Genomic DNA, 22696 nt, shown 5'->3' on the forward strand with positions numbered 1-22696 from the left:
ACATGGTATGTTGGGAAAGGCTGCATGCTGACACAAATTTTACATGACATTTAATGACACCAGAATAGTGGGGATTTTAGGAATATTTTGAGTGAAATCAAACTTAATTTTTAATTGTTTTTGTCAATAGAGTATGAACGATAGCCATCACTGTTGTGAGCTTAAGTCTCCCAGTCCTAACATGATGTCCAATCTGATCATTCATTCAGTTCAGTGAATAATTCAGGGGTGTTTCAAGAGATTACTTAATTTAATTTTATTTTTTCTCTCATGTAAGTTGGAAATGCATTAACTTAGACCATCTTCATGGTGTAATGTTTTCCCCAGCTGTACTTAGGTATGTCTGCTCAGCAGATACAGGCTCAATCATAGCATCCTGAAACACAAAGCTCCAGTGGTACCAGGGTGGCTGAGTAGCACAACATAGTATCAGTGATTTAGTAGAAGTCAGGCATCTCTTTTACGTTGGTACAGTGAACAGCGATGGGTTTGTTGTCAACTAGACTCTCACAGTTCCTTGGCAACCACTTTTTTATGCTCTAAGTAATATTTTATTAGGTCAGAAATACTCTGTGTTACTTGGGAGTTTATCAGGAAACATGTAATAAGGTGATTGTCAGAATACCTGGAGTATGAAGATTTGCAGACATAGGCAAAAGTCTAGGTAAGTGACTAACCTCTGATTCACTGGGATCGTAAAACTGGAACTTCTGCATTTTGCTGGAAATTACCTTTATTTTACTGCCTGCTACTGGTGATTTATAATTGAGTAAAGAATCTAAAAGTTTTAACATTGTGTGCAAGTATAATATACTTCTTTGGTTTTGTGAGTGAAATTATGGCCTTCTAAGAAATAAATGCAATTTTGGCCACCACAGTACACCACCTTGTACCAATGTATAAAATGTAATAAATTTAGTGCAATGGTAAAAGTTACTGAATTCAATTTGACATTGATATTTTCATGATCTCTTCATTTCAGAAATCCACTTTCTTCAACTGATCCTAGATTTGTTTGCATGCTCCTTATTTCTCAGGATGTAAATAGAGTTCAGTGACTCTTTGGTTCTGATTTCTTTCATGTCTCAGGCTCCTCGGTCAGAAAGAGCTCTGCTGTAATCAGCCGCCTCAAGGAAGTATTAAGTCTGTTTAAATGAAAGCGGATCAATCTCCATTGTATCTTGAATAAGATTTAAACTGGTCTCCCAATTACTTGCAGTTTATGTCTGCTGCATAACTTACTGATTGATTGGCAGACTTCTGAGAACACCGTGAATAAACTGATGTTTGTGTCTGTTGAAATACTTTATGAGTCAACTTGTAACCTCACTGCCAAGACTTGCAGTCCCTCAGAATCAAAGCTCACATTTACTTTCCCACTCATATGTCACTTATGAACATGACTGTATGTGCTTGACATAGGTCTGTTCATTGAATCAAGGAGTTTCCAAAATTATTTCCTCACTGAGAAAAGAAGGTGGTGTGGAATTAGAGAAATGAAAGATAACTCTCAAGCCTAAAACAGATGTAATATTAGATAAGCATCAGACTTCTGAAAGAAAGCAGGGACTCTAACTTGTGATGGAAGTACCTCGTATTTCTTTTAATCAGTGTGATGCAAAAATTACATTCAACTTTATAATAAGGTGTCTGCCGAAGGTCATCTCACTTGGGTATGAGCAAGGTAAGGATACCTTACTTTAAAGGTATCTTATCTTTATTAGAAGTTTTTACTTTCAGCATTGGTACTAGGAGGTGGAGTAAGGAGGTAGAGAAATATTCCAGGTAAATTGCTTGTATTAGACACAATTGCACTGGTGGCATTATATATAATAAAATAAACAAAGAGGAAAATGTGCCAAAATCTGAGAAACCTCCAGGAAACTCTGTCCATTATATGAAAGAATTCACATCCACTACAACAAAAAGGAACCAAGTAACAGATGTCTCAGGTGAAAATTCAGCCTTTAGGGCATGAGAGATGAATGGATATTGTTGCACTCCATGGACACTTGTCAGGGTATATGAAATTATCTTCATTACACTGCATTCTCATCGCGGCTTCTAATCACAGTCATGATGGTATTAGAAAACCTACATTGAAATGATGTTGTGAAAAGGAGGTTGGTTTATGCTGTTCCTCTGTTAAAAGAGTAGTACTGTAAAATAAAAAGTGTGAAAGTTCTGTTTCCTGTCTGTTAAAAAAGCCTAGCTGACACTTATTTTAGTATCATCATGCTGAAAATTAGAAATTTTTTTATATAGCACAAGTAGTGCACTGAATTTAATAGAAATGTCTTTCTTTTCACTGTGCAGTTGTGACACATGTCAGCTAACAAAGGAGATTATACAAAGTCAGAAGTAATGGTCCTTGATATTGCCCCCATTGTTAAATCAGCTACATTCACAGCAAAACTTTTGTACTAACTGAAGTAGTTGCGAGTGGATTTGTCAGAGTATTTCAGTAGCACTGAGCGCTATTCACTGACTTCAGTACTTCTGGAAGGGGCTGACGTGAATGGTTGCACCATGAACTTTCAGCACTCTTGGTGAATTCATGCAGGAACCAAACCAAAGCTTAATCTTCTACCAGTGCAGTCACAGATGGATGGGAGCCGGTGCCTTTGTTTCTGTCTAGTACTAAAGGCCAGATGACTTAGTTAACTGAAATCAGTGGCTTTCAGCATGTTGGGTGTTCCCAGACAGCATTAGCCCTGTGCGGAGAGCACATTTTCCTCCTCGTTTTTCTGTTAGGTGCTTTGGTTGCTGTGGTTGCTGTCTGTCTGCTCAAGAGGAGAGACTCGAAGATGGAGCAGGCTGGAGCCTTACATGAGCCATGTGGGCTTAACTCTGTACATTCAGTTCTCTGCCAATATAAGGAACTTTCCACCTGGAGTGCAAGCAGTGTGAGGTGGAGACGGGGTTTTTATGCTGTAATGAAATACTCTGGTTGCCATGATCTAAACTGGGGTCTGCAGCTGTTTCCAGTGGCAGCTGATGTCCGTTTGTATATTCTGACACTTTTTTATCTTTAGTTACACAAAAAAAGATTTTTGGGCCTAAAATCGAAACACTTTTAGTAGGATTCATCAACACTGATTTGAGGGTCTGCAGTTGTCTCTAAATAGTCATTTCTGTCTAAAGTAGGCTCTTCCAAAAGGTAATTTATCTGGCCTGTTTTTCCTCATTGACTGAGAGGGAAGCTTAAGGTATCTAGTCTGGCACCTAGCCTTTAGGTATCTCACAGACAGCAATTACTCTAACTTGTTATTACAGATTTGTTGTCAGTGGACAGGTGGGCCCTACGGAAAGTATACAGACAACTGGATGCCAGCTTCTTCTTTAACACTTATGGCATTAACTCATTTATGCTTAAATGAGTTTCTTCCATAATCATCCCAATTCAGAAGTTTGTCTTGAGTTGTGGATTACAGAACTGTTGTTTATTGTACCTTATTAGATGTACCTGTTTTGCCTTCTTTTCTGTACCTTTAATATTAAACATTCCACCTTCATCTAACAAGAGTGGAGAAATTACAAAATGAGTTTAATCCTTCTGATAAATGATGGAAATATTTTTTGAATTGCAATGAAACACTGTGAGCTGACTCACCGGCTTTTAGTAGTTTTGTCAAGGGAGTTTCTACTGCGTTACAGACTGAAAACGGAAGATGGAGATTCTGAAATTACTGTGCTCCGTGACTTTAGATATGCTGTATATCCCATGGCATATAAATGAGTTAAGGATCAGGAAGTTGTGTTGTTTTCAAAGGTCAGGTAGTAAAACAGAATATGTGGCTCCTATCATCCTGTGTCTCATGCTCTGATGTGCTCATGATCCCTGCTGGTGAAAGCTCAGTCTTGGGGTGTGCAAGTCACAAACAGGAGCGAGAAGCTTGACCTTGAGGGCAGGAGCATAACCAGCAGAATCAGTGGCAAGGATGATAAAATGACAAGATGCTTTGACTAAACAGGGTGTAATTATGTGGAGGGAAACAAATAAAAAGAGAAAGCTACTTACCTGTGGTAGTAAAAAGCTCACAGAGCAAACAGGAAAAAAGACCCAGTTGACTTAAGATTTGAGGTTCCCCTTTGACTCTACTTCTTGGGATTATAAGGTGAAACTCATTTGTCTTTATGACAGATTATTTTGCATATCTATATTTAAAAATTAGAATGCTATGTATAATGCTATTGGAAACCTAGGTATGTAGTGCAGGTCCCATGCTATTCTGTGTTGGCAAAAAGTATATTATCTCAAATTGTCTTAAAATTTAACTTGAAAAATACTGGGGTATTTTGGTGTTGGCGGCTGTGATTGATAGTTTTAAATGTTATTTCATAACAAACAGTAATGATATCTGTTGTATGAATAAGACAGTCTATGAAAGTTGATTCTTCTGTCTCACCTTTTTCCTTTGTTTTTCTGTTGCTGTTTTGCTAAGTGTGTATGTCCATCGCAAGGACATCTGTTCCCAGCCTATTGGGATCATGTTGCTAGTGAAATGCTCTGATGTTGTTTCCAGTCACAGGAAATTAAAAAAATTAAAACTGATTATCATGAGGAAAACAAATATGAAGTTGCCTACAGCATGCTGCTAGTTGGGTGTTACTGCCTGTGGGCCAGAGAAGGTTAGAGACCGTGGCACTAGAATATACGCACTTGTTTCTATGGTTACTTGTGCCTGGTTTTGTTGGAGTGTTTATTACAGGAAAGTAATGACTCATATTACACAGTGGGGCTTTTTGCACCATTTTTGCATTAGAGTATTAGAAAATCAAAGGCATTTAAATTACTTAGTGAACTTACCTAGGCAGTATTTCTAAAATGAAAATGGTAATTTTTCTAACCAGTCAATGGGTCATAGAAGTTTCTAGTGAGAAGTTATTTTGGGGCATGGATTGAAGTATGCGTCCATATAATACTTAGTGATTTACCATGATGACCAAAATTCAACCTTAAAGTTGCTGAGAAAAAATATACAACATACTGACTTTCATAATCTATTTAGAAATTACTCTTTAATTATACAGACCAATTACATGAATAAAACTTTACTTTTCGGTAATGTTAATTTTTTCCCCTTTCTAATAGCACTTTCAAGGGTTACTTTACTGTTTTTCTTCATGGAAGCGGCTATTACTGAGGGATATTTTTAATGTATCACTTCATGTCAGGCCAAAATGATGCATATACTGGGATAGCAGTGAATTGGATAACATGTTATGTATTCAGGTAGGAAGAGAGAACTTCATCCCTAATGTGCCGTTCTGTATTGAAACTTGCATTTTCAGGGAAGTCTGCTATAATTGAACAATATATTTTATTTTATTTTTTTATTTTATTTTATTTTATTTTATTTTATTTTATTTTATTTTATTTTATTTTATTTTATTTTATTTTATTTTATTTTATTTTATTTTATTTTATTTTATGCCCATGTTGTCTCCTCTTTTAATTTGAGAGAATAAAACAAGACATCAATATGAAAAAATCTTAATGACATCCAAGTCCCTGTGGAAGGAAATAAGAACATTTTTGTGCAGCTGTATTTTCATGAAAATGATGAAATTTGTGTGGGATTTTTAAGGCAGTAAGCTGAATGTAAAATTTCATTTCAGAGTATTGTGTCCTCCACCACTAATAGTGTTGCTTTCTTACGGCTATACTGGGATTGTTGTTTCAATAAAATTTTCCTGGTGTCTGTAGTATAAAATGGATTCTCCAGCTTTTAATAATGCTAATTACCGAATAATAAAATCCTCTTTCTGAAAAGTGTCTCCTTCTAATATCTATTCCAGCTTTCATTGTTGTGGCTTTTTTATGTTGAAGGAGAACTGTGAATGATGATCATAAATCTGAGTTTTGTCATGTTAGATGAGACTGTTTGCATATCAAATCTACCTATACAATCTCCAGGCAATATTTGATGATTCAGAGTGAAGGCTTTCACCTTGAATCATTTGGATCCAAATCTGCCCATTGCATCCGCCACAAACACTGGAGGTGGGGGGGGGCGGAATACTGCTGGATAAAGCGCAGCAGCATTTAACACACATCACCTTCTCAAGGCTGCAGAGTGCTTCCAGATGTGAGGAGACATCCATGCCTGTGGATCTAGATGTAGAACTGGAGTCAACCCCAAGGGACTGGCATCTTGAGGAGATTGTCTTAGAGGCATACAACCAGAGAAAAGTCTGGGTTGGAAGGCACCTATGGAGATGGTCTGGACCAACCTCTTACTCAAAGCAGGGTCTTAATTTGCTTATCCAGGGTCCTATCAAGCTGAGTCTTGAATAATTCCAGCAAAGGAGATGCTAGCACTTCTCTGGGCAATGTGTTCCAATATTTACTTGTTCTCATGGTGAAGATTCTTTTCCTGTGCACTTCCTGGAAACAGTGGGTGCTGTTCCAGGTAGGGGGATCCTATTAATCTGCCTCCCGATCAGCCATTTTTAGATTTGCTGAACCTGTGAGACATCCAAGGGAGCCGAGTCAGATAGTAAATCAGTACTTGTGGCACTGAATACAGTTGGCTAATAAGCAGATGGAGAGGGAAATGAAATTCAGCTTTTCAGTGTAGTAACCCATAAAATCTCTCTGCAGGGCATCCAGCTGCAGTGGTAAAGCAGTGTATCAAGAAAGCAGCAATGTAGTACACCAGTGACGCTCTCTTCCCTACATGTTCTGTAGCCACACCTACTGCTGGGTGTTGATAAGAAGGCATCTGTCCTCTATTGACTATGTATGAAGGCTGTGCCTGCAGCTCTGAATAGTGGACAATCTGAATTAATTTCACTCAGCTGAAATGAGATGGTCTACAGTGATTTGGCTGATATGGGGGGTGTGTTGAGGCATTTCCATCATTTTGTGGAAGTGGTTATTCCCATTGATACTTTTTGTACTTGAGGAAGGGAGTGTTGTGTATGTTTTCATGTTTGTTTCTGTTTTGTTTTTAAATTTTCTTCAACAGTTTAGGTTTAAAATACCATTTTTTATAACTCTCCCAATTCCGCCCCCCTCCCCTTATTTTGCAACAAACACTGTTACAGAAATTTTAGCAAGTAAATGGTCCTTGTTTTTCTGTTTGAAAGTCTTGATTCATACTTCATGGCCAGGATTGTTTCTTCCTTTACAGGCTTTTTGGTGGTCTTTTATTTCTTTCTGTTAGACACAGCAGATGAGATGGTGAATACTATAGTTTTAAAATCTCCTATTACAATATGAAACATGAAATTGGTGAAGTTAATTTCCTAAATTAACAAAAATCTAGTGTGCCTAAAAAATACATTTGTGGCTGTTCTTTAATGAATGAAATAGCCTCACGTCTTCATTGGTAATTTGTAAAATAATCTGAAGATCTCAACAAGTTCACTTAAAAATCTGGGGGTTTTTTTAGTTACTGCAAATGAGGAAATAGCAGTTCTATAGTGTTTATAGCTTTTTTGTAATGATAGATAGGAACTGTGTGTGTTGTGTGTCTGTAACATGCATGGAATCACCCTGTAATCCAAAGGACCAGCAAGAGCTGTGTTTCATTTTTTTAATTCTAAATAGAGTAACTTTGTTTTGTGTGCTGTAACATCAAGTGATTTTTCCAACATTTTTCTAGCATAGACTACAAGATTACTTTAAATACTACATTACATATTATGACAAAGATGAATTATGCACTATGTTATGTGTTACTTGGAAGCATCTGATGATGGAGCAGTTCAGTACAATACATGAATAGTTACAAATTGAACTTGTTTAACTCAGTGATGATAAAGTGATATTACACCCACTATAACCGTTTAGAGTTAAGCTTCACACAGCAATTCTAATTCCATTGGCTGTTACAAATCAATTGCTGTTATATGAATATATTTTAAATAAGTTCCTTCACTGTGAATGAAGACACTTTATAAGAAGAAGACATACAGAAATGAAGAAGCTCTGTGTGTGTCCCCCATTGTTTCTTTTTTCCCAAATACAGAATTTAAAAAAAAAATAAAATGTTGGTTCATTTTGAAGTGATACTATCACTGTTGTAAAGGGTTAACTTGGAGATGACCACCCATTTTAAAATATGCTGGTTTTTCTTTGGTTATTAACATGGTCTTAGCTAAGCAAGCCACAATTGGATCATCATTTTACAGTTACAGAAGTACTTTGCATTAAAAGATGTCTAGTATGTAATTTGCTGGTTGTTGGGTAATAAAATGCTTCAGGTTGAATTTTTTTATGTCACACAGTAGAAGATGGAGTTTAAGTAAGTAGCGTGGCTGAGAGTCATCTGTCTGTCTGAGGTCCCACTTCAGTCAGTCCCCAGGGCAGCTGAGGAGTTGCAAAGCTCTGAAGAAGGAAGAAGGGGGCTCATGTTTGACACATGAGCACATATGAGAAATAGTTTTATTTTGGGGAAACAGAAGGGGAGAATTGAGAACAGAAGTCAGAGGCAGCTTGTCTTCTTGATTAGGCTGTATCTTTTCATTCTCTTTGCTGTATGAGGAAAATGTTGAAAGTATTTGACAGGCTGGGAGCCTGACTGGATTGTCCACATCATTCTGCTACTAAACAGACCTGTAAGCTGAGGTTTTTAAGGAAATAGGGAAAGTTTGAAGTTGAGCCAGAAACATAAGGGATGTATGTGTATGTGTGACCAGGTAGGAGACACACACCCTCTGTGTGTGTATGTATATCTGCATTTGCAGGGGGAGAGAGAGATTAGGCAAGGTGCTCCCTTGAGGTCTGATTTCATTTTCTGTCCGACTCCCACCTCCATGCCCTGCAGTGTTTGTGTGGAGTAAAGGAGGGAGGGAGGGAGGGTGAGTCTTGCTTCCCTAACTCAGCTGTCCCCTCTTCTAGCTTGCTTTTTTTGTGTTAGAATGAGCATAGCGGAGGGGGAAAAAAATGATACTCCCAGATTCTGATTCCCTTTATTCCTTATGTTTCCTCCTGTGCATTTATGCTGCTCCTAAAATGCCTGTAAATGTCAGCTTCCACCCTTAGCTTACTTGTAGTGCTACACAAAGTAGACCACAGGGTGATTTGAAGAATTTGCTAGAGTTGTTTATGTACTTTATTTACCACTACCACATGCAGGATCCAGTGACCATGATAGAAAAGCAAAGTAGCTGGTTGTTACTGAGCTTGCTGGTCTCTTCACATTTGTACCATCTTTCAGCTATCCCATTTGTCAGAGACTGTGAGGAAAAGTGTGAGACAGACAGACCCAAGACTACAGGACTCCTTTCCAGAGCAGATGATGATACATCTCATTACTCAGAGCAAATGTCTTATCACTTCTTTTATTTAGCTTTCCTACAGAGACAGTTGAAAAGAGATGGGAGGGAAGGATTCAGAGAACAGGTTGTAGTCAGGGATGAGAGAGAAAAATAAATTCCTGGAGGCAAGCAGGGAGGCAGAGGAGGCTTTTCACTTGCAGGGATCCCAAGATGTTCCTGAGATGTTAAGAGATAAGCAGGACAGAAATGACCTAGGAGATGACTACTATCATCTAGCTAAGCTGTCTACCTTACCAATGAGATACTGAAGTTGCTTAACAAAATTAGCAGACATAATCAATCTTCTAGCACATTGCTTTATGCAATTCAGATGTTGATTTTGTATTTTGTTTTCAGCAAGGATGATAATGGAATAAACTTCTATTAAAAAAATCACAGTCCTGATAGTCTTCTACTCTGGTGTAAGTTAAACTGTAATGGCTCTCATGGAGTGACTACCTCAGGTGTTATTACTTCTGTCTATGGTTCTGTCTGTATTTTGTTTTAGCTCACATTTGCAATGAGTTAGGTCTTATAAAATCGGGTTTTTTCTGTGAGCTTGTGTAATGACTGTTCAGGGCACCTAATACTGGTAATTGGTGTTTTATCTTTAATGTGCTGGTTACAATTGAGAAAGTGTGTCTCCCGGCATCTCAGTGTGGTTATTGGGGTATTAGTATTACACATGAAAATAAAAAATGAAGAAATGAGTGAATACATTGTACTCAGTTAATATAATGATGTTAAAATTATACAAGAACTGGTGAAATAAAAAGAATGTAGGGAGAAGGGAAGAGATTTATTTGTTGGTCCTATTTTCGAAGAGGTAAAGAGACACTAAGATTTTATGCTGAACTTGAGGTATTCTTCCTTAGTTATGGCAACATTACCGTAGAAAATTAAGAGAATATTTTAATTACAGACCATTATGTCAAGCTTGTCTGTTCTTTTGGGATGTTAAATTTCAGATTAATTCAGATTAGCGTCTCTAAAAGAGGGGCAGACTTTGAACCCATTCCACATGTGTGGTTTACCAAGAAAGCCATTTCCATGATTGTGTACTAGCCTAACAGTGATGCTGACCTGTTGTAAATAAATATTGAGGCAAAAGACGGAAGCATATTAGGAGAAACTGTATGGGGAGGCTAGGAACAGTATTACAAAATAATGAATAGGCTTCTAATTAACAAAGTAAAGATTGATCCATCTAACAGCTAAACAATATTGCTGCTTGGACTTCAGATTTTTTAGGTATCTTAAAATGCTTTGTGTTCAATAGCTGTTAGTTAGTTAGCTAGTCCACTGAGTTCGAGCAGTGTCCCTTAGTTTGCTTGGGAGAGGCATTAAGTGAGGGCATGACTTACTGCATAAAAGCCTTCCAAAGGCTGTTCCAAGCCTGCAGTCATGGACTGTGTAAGTGGACTGGCATCCACTGCTCTGTCAGAAGCAAATGAGTTTGTTGTCTAAACAGACTAAGTCATGTTGCTGGGGAAGCTTTCAGAACTTGGTGTGCATGTGAAAGAATCTGCTGTCCACTGTAGGCAGTAGGGAGTCAGCAACTTTAATGACTTTGAGAGGTTTGAATTAGTCTCAGAATGAGGCTTCTAGTCTACAGTACTAACCGTTCATCTTTTACAAATATTTAGATCATGTTTCAAAGACTTATAAACCATATTGTAAATGGTCTGGGATAGTGCATTCACAAAAAAATGCGAAACAAACCTCATCAATGATTCTCAAATTTCAGCAGACATGATGAAGAAAGGGTGAGGGATTAACACATTGCAATACTTCATCAATTTTAGCTAAGATTTCACCAGATGTATTTAATTTTCATGTATCTGTATTCCTTTCCAAATCTAAGAACAGGCTGCCATTGACCGTGAGCATGGAGTTTCAGCCCAAGGCTTTTTTCAAATGTGAATGAAACTCCCTGTTCATTGCTATTAATATGTGAGTGCTAGCCTGGTTCAGTCAGAATTAGATTTTTCATGAAAGTAGCACTAGAAGTCAGTGTTCATACTATAAAGTATATTCTAATTTTTGCATGAAGCAGGATGTGGTCCTGCCTTAAAAATGCTTCCAACAGCAAATAATGTCCCATATGCCAATACACAGTATAAATGCATTAAAGATTCTCTACCACATCCACTGTCAGCCAAATGACAAGCATGGAAAGGATTTAGCCAAAGCTTCCCTACATGCAAAGCGGAAAGGGCCAGAACGTCTCCCAAAATGAGTTTTCTACAGATGTCATTCAGGTGCCCTAAGTTTCTATGGGTGATCCACTGAAAGCCTCCCTGACAAGGAGGATGTAGCAGTGGAAGCTGGCCTGATGTGACAGTGAGAGAAGTGACATGCTGGAGCAGCCTGAGTGGTGAGAAGACTGGAAAGGGTCATGACTCCTTCCTGTGTAAGGAGGAAAGAGCAGAGCTGCTTCAATCATGCCACACGTATTGTGGAGAGAAAAAGCAGTTTCTAAAAAAAATTTGGCTTTTTGTGAGTACTTGATGGGTTATTCAGACAAGAGTGAATACAGGAACTCCTACACATGTTCATGCTCAAATCTGTACAGCAAAACTCGGGGAAAACTTTTTGATTCAGACAAAAGGTGCTTAGGAGAAGAAAAGTAAGTTTCGAAGAATTCTTCAGCAGGAGAAAGACTTATCAGCATCTTTGTTCAGAGCCACAATTGAAGGACTCAAGTTGCATGTTGATACAAATCTCACTGGGGATTTATTCCCTAAGAGGGAACTGGTGGAGAGGAGAGAGGGGTAAGAGATTTAGGGTGTTGGTAGCTGATCTCTGCAGAGCAATAGCATATATCTGCTTTACGGTTGCTGAACATAACCACTGAAGCCCTGGGTGAAGAGTTACTGATTAGCTCAGACTTAGGGAAGTAAGTCTACTTTCTTCAGGAAGGACAGGTTAAAAACATGATGCAAAAGTCCCTATTCTGTTGCTTCCCTGATTTGCAGTCTTCCTCCTCTTAATTCTTGGGTTGAGAACTTTAACATCCTTATGTGTTAGAAAATTCTCCATCTGAAAATAGCATTGAAGTTCTTTGTCCTTTATTTCTGATGTGAAAATCACTTACTGTATTTTCCTTATATCCTTACTCTGTTCACTTCTGCCCTGAAGAATTCTTGCAGCTGAAATAAAGCTTTTTATAAAACCACTATTTTGTCTCTATTTGCACAATATATCTTGCTGTCACCTACTGCAGAGAATGATAAATCATTTTTAGGGTAGTATATGTCATTGAAAATATTAGACTAAAACAAAACATCTGTGCTTTTAGAATCAATGAAAATGCTGAGACATTTAAAAACAAATACAGGTTGACTGAAATAACTGACACTGAGATAAGAAACAATGTGTATCAAGCCAGGAATCACATAACAGGCCTAAGTCCAGTAATGTCTTCAAGATTCTTGAGACATGGCAGTAATTTTTTCCCCAATTATACGTGTGAAAATGGATGTCAAACTCTGTAGTTTGTATCTGGAAGAACACCAAACAAAGAAAAGGAACCAGAGAATATATAAGTCAGGGGAGGGTATGTTCAATCTGCTGGGAGAAACCTCATTTGGAAAGGGGTGTTTATGTGCCCTGAGATACACTGCCAATGTCTCTGCATATGTTTTTACACGAAACTGGGATATCTACTTTTCCTTAGGTCTAGTCTTGCCTAGTCTCCCTTTCAACAAACTGCATTTCGTCCCCAGCTTTCTCTACGCTCCATGTGGTACACAAAACTATATAATCTCAGCCGTAACCTACCTGATAAATGTAGTTTTTTTCCAGTTCAGTGGTTGAAGTAAAGTATGAGGCATTAGCAGCCCGCCAAAGAAGTGTTTTTATAGCTTGCAGTGGAGGGCCTGTGTTTCATGTCATTGGGAATGGTGTGAGACGCGAGGATATCTACACATGCAAATTGGACCAGTGTTTGAGAATAGTGTAGTAGAGAGGAAACTGAGCTTGCGTGTGGTCTTTTCTATGCTGCCTTTTAGGAGTGATCTCTGGATTGGACTATCACCAAAACCATGCTCAGGTGTTATTTTAGAGAGCTAATTGAAGAAGTCTAAAGCAGAGCCAGAGAACAGGTAGGAAGCAAGGCATATGGGTCATCAAGGATCCAGTGCTCAGTTTTGTTTCCTGATCAGTAGTGCAAAGGTATGCTCTGAACTGTTGTGCTAGACAATTAATGGAGTGCCAATAATACCAGTGTTGAAAAGTTCACCATACATATTATTAATGAAGTCTAAAAAAACGGTCATTTTGTGATGGTAAAGTGTTGTTCAGGAAATGTCAAAGAAACTTGAAAGCCTACACTGTGATGAGATGGTGGTTACTGTCTAGTGTTTCCAAAATGTCAAGACTGTTTCTAGAGCATGAAAAATGACTGAAAATTAATGAAAAAATTAATATAAAATAATATAAAAGTGAAATGATATAAATGTAATGACATAAATGTAATGTTGAACAATATTGAAGCAGCTGAACGGCACAATACTAGATTGCTAGCATTTTACACTTACCTTCATGTGCAAGTATTTTGTAATGGGCAATACAGTGGAAAAATGAGTCCAATGTTAATTTTTTGTGTGTTTTTTGATTTACATCAAAGTGTATATAACAGGTTTCTTTGTAAGTTCTTTTTGATGCAAGCTGAGAAGTATTGCACAAGAATGAAGCTACCATTTATTTACTCAGAAGGTGTGTTTATGTTTCCAGCATATTCTAGTCCAGATAGTGGGCTTTTGGAGCCTTTCAAAAGTGGCATTTTAAATGTGGTACAGAGAAGACTTTTCCTTCATCCAAGAACTTTCATTTATTTATTTTACATATTTGTAAATCCTGACAGTAAAACTGCAGCAATTAACCACTTAGCTTTTCTCTCTCTTGTAGGGTGATAGTTCATATGTAAAGGATCGTTGGTGTGTGTTTGATGGATTCATGGTCTTTTGTCTTTGGGTGTCACTGGTTTTACAGGTAATTATTTCACTTACCTTTTTCAATGAATAGTTCCTTAATTGTGAAAAATATATGGCACAACCAAATAATTATGAGTTGTGGAAGTATAGCTGTACATGGGTCAAATTGTTTTTAAAAAGCTGCTGAATTCAATACCTCCATAATTGCACATTGCAGCATATCTACATTAGTAGTAGATTTTATCTGGTTTAATTTTTCTTACGGAGAAGTTATACATTAATCTGAAGCTTGTTACTAGAAACCCTCTGCATAGTCAAAAGGAGAGAGAAGCATCTTCAGAGAGCCAGTTATCTCTTATTCCATATGACAGTTGTGCTTGTCTCCTTCCACTGAGTCTAGTAGGATGTCATGGTGACTAGTTTAGGCAACTAAAGGGAGAGTGATTCCAGTGGTAGATGTTTGCTATGCTGTAGGTATTGATGCGGTGAGTGGAGGGGTTTCATGTAATAAGGCCCACACCTAAGAAAACCTTTTCCAAAATTCAAGTTAAAGCACAATGGAAAAAATAATAATAAATACATTTGGAAACAATTTGATGCATTTTCATAAAGGAGGGAACTTGGACATGGTGCAGAAAAGTATAGACTGTTAAGATACAGGTCAGATTGTGTCCTGCAAACAATAGCCAGTTTTTTGGCTAAGAACAGATTGAAGACTGTGAGACTGGGTCTGCAATAGTAAAAGGATTGTAAAAGTTCTATAGTGATTGCTGTTAGTCATAACTTACCCACTTCTGACAGATTTAAGACACATTGTAATTTTCTGCTTTATACACAGGGGAGTCTTTGGTACATCATGTAGAGTGAAGGTTGATCATTACAGATAAGGACCGTAGATTACCCAGTTTATGCGTTGCCAGGTTCCTCCTCCGTTTTCTTAGTACTTTGAGCAAATACTAAACGGTTACTCTCAGAGAGTGAGACAAAGATTAAAACAAGATATTTTCACCCAATCATTAAGCTAAATAGCCTTTATGGAGTGCCTAACCTGTCAATGTATTAAGGAAATGGTTCCCTGTTCTGTGGCTTGGCTGAAACTTGTGTTGTAAGTGGAGTCTAGGAGAAAAACGTACAGTTTTCTCATGCAGTTGGAATTAAATGGGAATTTATATGCACATTGGAACTCATAAGGCAACCTGTGTATGTGTACTTTTATATCATACTAAAACCTTAGTGCTGTGCAACATTAACAGATACCGATTTTCATATTTGGAGATGTAAATTATTCACTTTGAACGAAGTTGTGTGAAACTTTTGGGGTAGGACTAGCACAGAAGCGGGCAGCTGACACAAGCTTGCACAGCCATCTTGAGTTGTTTAAGACAGAAGCATTATGAACATAGGCAGAGTATATTTTTGCAATTTCATTAGGATAACAGAAATGGATTAAAGGATTTACTAAGATTTTCTTTTGAAAAACATGGTTAAAATGAACCATAAAATAAATCAAGATAAGATTGAAAATTAAAATAGAAATCAAGTATAGTATTCATAGTTTTAAAAGTTCTGCAAATGAATACAGGAACAGGACAGGATCATCAAGAAAAACTCCTGATTCTTTTGTTTGTAGGTGTTTGAAATTGCTGAAATAGTTGACCAGATGTCACCTTGGGGCATGTTACGGATTCCACGACCACTCATTATGATTCGAGCATTCCGAATATATTTTCGTTTTGAGCTGCCAAGAACTAGGATAACAAATATCTTGAAGTAAGTAAGGCTGTTGTCTGAAGAACAACAGAGAAAATTTCTGTTTTGACTTAGAAGACTGTCTGTGCAGCTCAGAACATGACCCTTCAAGCTTAATGGGCATTTTCTTCCTGAGTTTTAGTTCTGGCTAAAAAATGCTTTCTATTTTCCATATTTAAGGAAAGTTTCCTAGAAAATTATTAAAACTGACAAATATTTAAATAAATCTTAAAGCATTTTGCTAATAACTGTAGCCACTGATTTTCAACCAATGGCAGTAAATTCTGTTCGGTTAATATGGGCACTTAATAATTAAGGTGGACGGTCTTAGTAGGGTAATATTCGTAAATAAAAGTACATGAGCACATGCCCTAACCGTTACAGTTATGAGTGTACATGTATCGGTATATGTACAGAGATGCTTACATGCAAGCAGACACACATGTTTGGTACAGCATGTCATGGCAAAAGCCATGTAATGGTAATGTGAAAGAGTTTTTTGGTCTTTATTTGGTCAACTTCATCATCATATCTTCTCTGTATAAGTCATTAGATACCATTTTACAAATGCTAGACTTTATACTTTTTTTTTTTTGTTGTTCCATCCTTTGTAGTTTACAGCTGGTTTAATTACCCTAATTTATGGATTTAGAAAAAAACATGCCTCCCTTTTCTGTCTCTGCATAGAGTGAGAGATCAGTTTTAAGGACAAACTTTCTCCAGGTTGAAATGCTACTTTCTCTGTGCGAGCATATTTTCTATTCTGGAGCTTTTCAGAGGAGGCTTCACATTGCCTGTGCATTCAGTGTCATATTTATCTTTTTGCCAGGCGCTCTGGAGAGCAGATCTGGAGCGTTTCAATCTTCCTTCTGTTCTTTCTCCTCCTGTACGGGATCCTGGGAGTGCAGATGTTTGGAACTTTTACATACCATTGTGTGACTGATGACACGCAGCCAGGGTGAGTTAGCCTATGCAGGCATGACATGGGGCTGTTCTTTCATTGCATATGTATAATTGTAGTTAGCGTCAGTGGGTGTAAAATGGACTCAATAGATTAAAAGTAGTCCACCAAAATACACTAAGATAAACTGGGGAAACAAAAATGTTAGGAATTATGAAAAATACAGATTTTAACTGCAACAGAGAGATTACAAATTGTGGCATTTGCCTGCAGTCTGAGTTAGGGGGTGGGTGACTGTGGGGAGCGGGGGCTGAGAGAGCAGGAGAGCAGAGGAGACTTGAAGAGGCACATTGCCACTTGCAGCTGATTCAGGTCACTGATGATTCATCAGCTTTCACTGAATTCTCCTATCTTTTCCCAGAACATCAGGGTATGGGGCCAGACCTAAAATACAGGGAGGAACTACCCGTAGAATCTCATGCCCTTTCTGGATTAAGAGGTCGCTGGGACGTGATGCTCAGATTTAAAGACCCTTTTCACCCATCCTTTGGAAAACACTTATGATTAATATTTTACAGTGGTGATTGAGTATGCATCACAGTTTTGATTCAGCACATACTTAAACACTAGATTAACTCGAAGTACAGTATAGCCTCTTGTCACTGGGATGGTTTATAAAATTACAGATAAATACGCACTTACATGTCGTGTTGAATTGTGGACTTGACTGTATGCTTGACCATGCTTACATTGTGACAGTCTCTTACATCTATTTCTTCGTTTTGTCCCTGTTTCTTTGAATAGGGAAGTGTTAGCTCTGGAATTGTAGCCTTTGATTTAGACAAAATTGCATCCTTTTATTCCTGTATTGAAATAGTCAGAACATAAAATAAATAGAGTAGACATCATAAGAAAGCAAAACACCACTTAATCTGCTACTATGCTGAATAAAAAGTCTGATTATCACAAAACTCCTGTGTTAAAGATTTTTCTAAACTAGGGCCTATAAGCTACCAAATATAAAAGGAGGTTATCAAAAGTGGCAAATACAAAAAAGGTTACAAAATTATTTGAGAATATGCTGGATATTATATGGTATTTTGTTAAATGAAAAAAAATACTTTTGGATCTTTTCTTATTTATTTAATCAATACTATAGTAAAATACAGGGCTGATCTTCACCGAGACTGGAAATGAGGTTTCATTCTGACTTTTCCTCTTTTTTAAGAGAAAATTTTTATAGCACAGAGTTTTTTACAGTTTCCCATAGACATGGGGGAAAAAAATATTTGTGAAAAATTTGGTTGTGGCAATGAGAAGATTTGTGATTTACCTATGATTTTTGGAAAAACAAGAAGTGGAATAGACCACACAGGAAAGATTGGGCATCATATAATTGCTTGTGTCACTGAATACAGCTTTTCCCTGAAATCAGAGGAAGAAGATGAAGTGGAACAGAATAATGTTTGCAATATGGAAAGTTTAAGTTTATAATAGAAATAAAAACAACTCTAAAGTGGGTTAAAGTTGGAAGAGTCAAGTATGCAGAATTAAGGAAATTTTAGACTTGAGGTTGAACATCTAGCCTTAACTACTTTTTCTTTCAGTATCATCAAGTATATATATTTTTAGCTGTTTAAAAATTAGAAATCTAATTAAGTTACTTTTTAGGTGCCTGGCATAGGCACCTTCAGAAAGTCATCAATCACTTTCGCCATCTCCAAACCAGACTTGTAACTTTAAATGGCTCCCATGGTTGGGGATGAGGTTGTGCAAGTTACACGGAAAAACACTTTTTCCTTAGAAATGCTGCATCTTTTATTCTGACAAATGGTGCTCACTCATAGAACAACATATTTTTTCTTTGTTGCTTGGCATGGGGATTTATACCTTACTTTTGGTGTACTGCTCATTCCTACTCTGAAAACACTTATTTCCTCTTCTTGTCTGTAATATTCATCATCATATTTTGTGAACACTTACACATACCTGATCCTTTTTTAATTTTTGAGGAATGCAGTGCAGAAGCTCTCAATGGAGTTAGGCTGTGCCTTCTTCACATAGGTCAGGGCTGACCTTCCCAGAGCTGGCTGCAGAATTTATAAGAAAAACCACCATGGGCTGGGAAAATAAATACAGAGAAAGAAATAACAGTTCTGGTGCCAAAAGAGGACAATTTAGAGGCAGACATTGGTCCAAAATTTAGTTAGAATGGAGGCAACATGCCACTTCTGAATCCAGGAGAGTTTATTAGCTGAGATGTATTAGACCACAAAAGCACAAAAATTGCCTAGACAAATTTTACTTTTGTCTTTGAGGTTCATTTTCTCAACTTTATAATGAGGATTAAACATTCCTCTCAGAAGTTGAGTCAGTCTGTCTGTCTCAGGTAGTTCTGTTCCAGGCAATGGAGAGTGGCCAAAGTTGGCTGTACTTGGCCTTAAATAACTTGGGAGACTTTAATGAGCCACAGCTGTAAATACTCAGTATTTCTGCAAACCAGATCCCAGGCTCCCAAGTCAAGATTAAAAAATGAAAAACATCAAATTAGTGGCCACCTGTGAGAACTTTCATTTTAGATGATTTGCCTCGTATTACGCAGAATTCTATGGCAAGCGGCAAGGGTAAAATCTTATTATTGAGATCAAGACTTCATCTATTTCAGAAATTTTAGAAATCACTCTTTTTAAGTCTACTGCCTTATGAATTATAATTATAAGGGAGTCAAGTGTCTTTTGAAAACAGCATCTTAAAATCTTGCTATTCTTTTTTATTTGGAAGGACGCGGCTGCCTCATCAGATGCTCACTGCCTCTTTGACTGCTGCAAGTTCTTTTATCTTTCCATCCTTCTTGACGCCCACACTGCCTGACCTCCTATCTTTCCACCTCCTCAGTCATTTTCTAATGTTAACTCTGGCAAACAGAAATACTAAAAGTGAGCTAACTGTGGTGTGAGTTTTTCATTCTATCCATGAAATCAGCAAAATCTGACTTCCTTCCAAAGACTGAAAAGGTTTTTTTGCTGTTTGATCAGAAGTCTTTTTCTCCCTCATTCTTATAATCTTTATTTTGCCAGACTTTTTTCCCCTACGGGGAACACTGTCTTCTTCCTAAACAATTTTCTCACTCAGTATTCCCTTGTGATTATTACTTATCTTTTTTACAACTGTGCTGTCACAGCTTTTCCCAGATGATTTCTCCAACCAGTATATCTTTTTTCTGCCAATAAGTGGTATATTACACAAATTTCCTTAGTATGGATCTTTAGTGGCTTGAAAGACACAACAATATGGTTGGAATGTAATGTATATATAATCCACTTATCTAGGTAAGTCCATACATTATAAGCAGTTTGACAGTTTGTTTTGTTACATCTGAGATTAATTTTGAAGAATTGAACAAATAAGGTGAAAATAGGTTGTGTTCCCAAATCTACTGTAATTTACTCTTGGGCACCTCCAGTATGCAAAAGGTACTTTCACAGGACAGGAGAGAGAAATTATTTCCAAACCATTGCTCTGGCTCTTAGAATATTTTATCCTCACACACTAGCTACTGTGTATTCCTTATTTTTATTGCCAAGATATGTTTGACTACACAAAAATACTTTCATACTTCATGGTTAGATTATAATCATTCCACAACAGTAAATTTTCCTTTTGTAATTCTCAGTTTGCACTGGAACTAGGGGAAAGGAAGTCTCATCAAAAGAAAGAAGGCTAATATGAATAACTGCCATAAAATGTAGTACTTATCTATTTCTTCTCCCAAAGTCATTATTTAAGGGCCTTTTTTAACACTTTCAGTAGGGTATAGACTGAGTATTTCTGTAGACCTGTCTGCCTTGTCACCATGGCAGTCAATTTAAAATCCTTCTTTGCAAGGTTTCTTGTTTAAAGTAGGAACTGCCCAGGAAAATAGATAAGAAAAATAATTACTGAGTAATAGAAAGATCTAAGAGGTTCTTGGTCATCTTTCCATCTGTCTATGGATAGGCCCCGAAAATGTCAGAAAACAGCTTCAAAGACTCTGGAGCTGAAAGTTCACCAGAATATCTAATAGAGGCAATAAATATGATTAAAAAGAACAAAAAAGATTTGAGATACTGTCTTATATCAGCAGTGGGAAAATAAGAGTAAGTAATTGGATTTCTGAGAAAGGGAAGAAATCAAAGACCAAGCTTGAAAAATCAACATAACAGGACTTCTTTAACAGGGCACATTAATTTACTGATTCTAGTTGAACAACCAGCACTGTTTTAATATTGCCTTTGGGATTTATTCACAGTCTCTCTTGATGGTGATATGTCTCTAGGTATAAACTCCTCAGGGAGAAGAGGAATGGAAGAAATCTTACTTTTCCAGGCCTGATGTTGTTTAAACCCCAACCAGAATCAAGAAAAATAGAGCATCAGTCTAAAAGAGAAGTAATTCAGTCCAAATGGGTTCCTGTCACAAGGGTGGAAGAGTGCTGAAGTAATGGCCAGTATTGATGACCAAGGGAAGTGATCTTCAGGAGTGGGACTCTCCTCTCTCTCAGAGGGCATGTGATTTCTGAGCAGAAATCCTAATTTTGTCTAGAATTGTTATACAGACAGTTATCCAAAGCAATTAGACTGTTAATTCATTTCACACAGGCTTCCTAGTGGTTTTGTTTGTCCAGCTGCAGTTTGAGCAGGAAGGTGACCTTTTAATGAAGGTCTAGAATAGAGTGATGGGAACCCAATAGCCTTGGCTCTTGGTGGCTCAGTAATGACACATACTTATCTATATTAAGATTTGGAGCCATTGGGGTTTACACAATTGTTTGTCCCAGCACAGACATACAAGTTTATTGAACTTCTGCTCAGCCTGTCAACCTTTATGGAATTTCTTTCCTCAGGCTAATAAAGCCTTTTGAGTAAGATGGAGTGAATTTTATAGATTATTGTGAAATTGGCTGAGAATAAATATAAGAATTTGAATTACACACAGCTACCACATCTCCTCTTTGCTGTCAGGAAAGTTTTGTATGTATCCACAAGATATTTACCTTGTAATTGATGTACAGATTTGAGGCCTGTTGAGTTTGAGGCCTGAACTTCCCACAGGAAACCTGCAGGAGGCCAGGATGCCAGAAGTCAGGACATCTTCCTTATATCATAAAACTGAGGGAAAGGTCAGACATCGCTAGAAAAATAGAATTCTAAGAGTGATCTCCATTGAATCTGCCAGATGGGTGATCGGGTGTTGTTTGCTTTTTTTGAATAGAAAGGAAGCTGGGAAAGTTCTGTTCTTTATAGTGCAAGAGGAAGCCAGACAACTAATGGAGAAGGCTGTGAATGTCCTGACATTCACAGGTTAGACAGCAGTTACTACTGAGCTGTACATCTCCCTTAGCCTGGAAACGCAGAGTCATTTCTGGATATGCAGGCAGTTACAGGAAAGAAGTTCTGAAAGAGACTTCAGCTCTGTTTCTGTGAGTGATCTATCTCATATGTTGTTTTGAAAACCAGGTGACTGTTTTCAGTTTTGTGCTGCTTTCTGGAAGATGAATGTGATGTCTAAATTTGATTCCTGTCCCAATCTTTTGGATTACTGCAATTCAAAAAGATCTTGGAAATGCTGGAATATTCATCCTGAGATACTTGTGAGCAGACTGAAGCTATCATCTCAGTTATTTCATTGTTTCCAAGAACTTGTGGAGGGTGGGTGAGGAGCAGGGAGGCAGGAAAAACAGTGGAAGTTTAAAAAGGAGGAAGGGATAAGAGACAGGGCAAGAAAAGCCAAGGATTTATGGCTGGAATACCCGTGAGGTTAACTTCTATTCCTGAAAGAATTCTGTAGTGAATAAACAAAC

The 22696-nt window shown here is 37.5% G+C and overlaps 1 protein-coding gene across 1 annotated transcript in view; it reads left to right on the plus strand.

Moving 5' to 3' along the window:
- NALCN (sodium leak channel, non-selective) overlaps positions 1-22696 on the plus strand; it is a 250382-nt gene that overhangs the window by 17286 nt on the left and 210400 nt on the right. Inside the window, exons 5-7 of the mRNA XM_074815367.1 lie at positions 14182-14265; positions 15838-15977; positions 16786-16914. Coding sequence (XP_074671468.1) covers positions 14182-14265; positions 15838-15977; positions 16786-16914 — 353 coding nt within the window. The remainder of the gene's footprint in view (positions 1-14181; positions 14266-15837; positions 15978-16785; positions 16915-22696) is intronic.

Source organism: Strix aluco, chromosome 2 (assembly GCF_031877795.1).
Source record: "Strix aluco isolate bStrAlu1 chromosome 2, bStrAlu1.hap1, whole genome shotgun sequence".
In the NCBI taxonomy this organism is placed as follows: domain Eukaryota; kingdom Metazoa; phylum Chordata; class Aves; order Strigiformes; family Strigidae; genus Strix; species Strix aluco.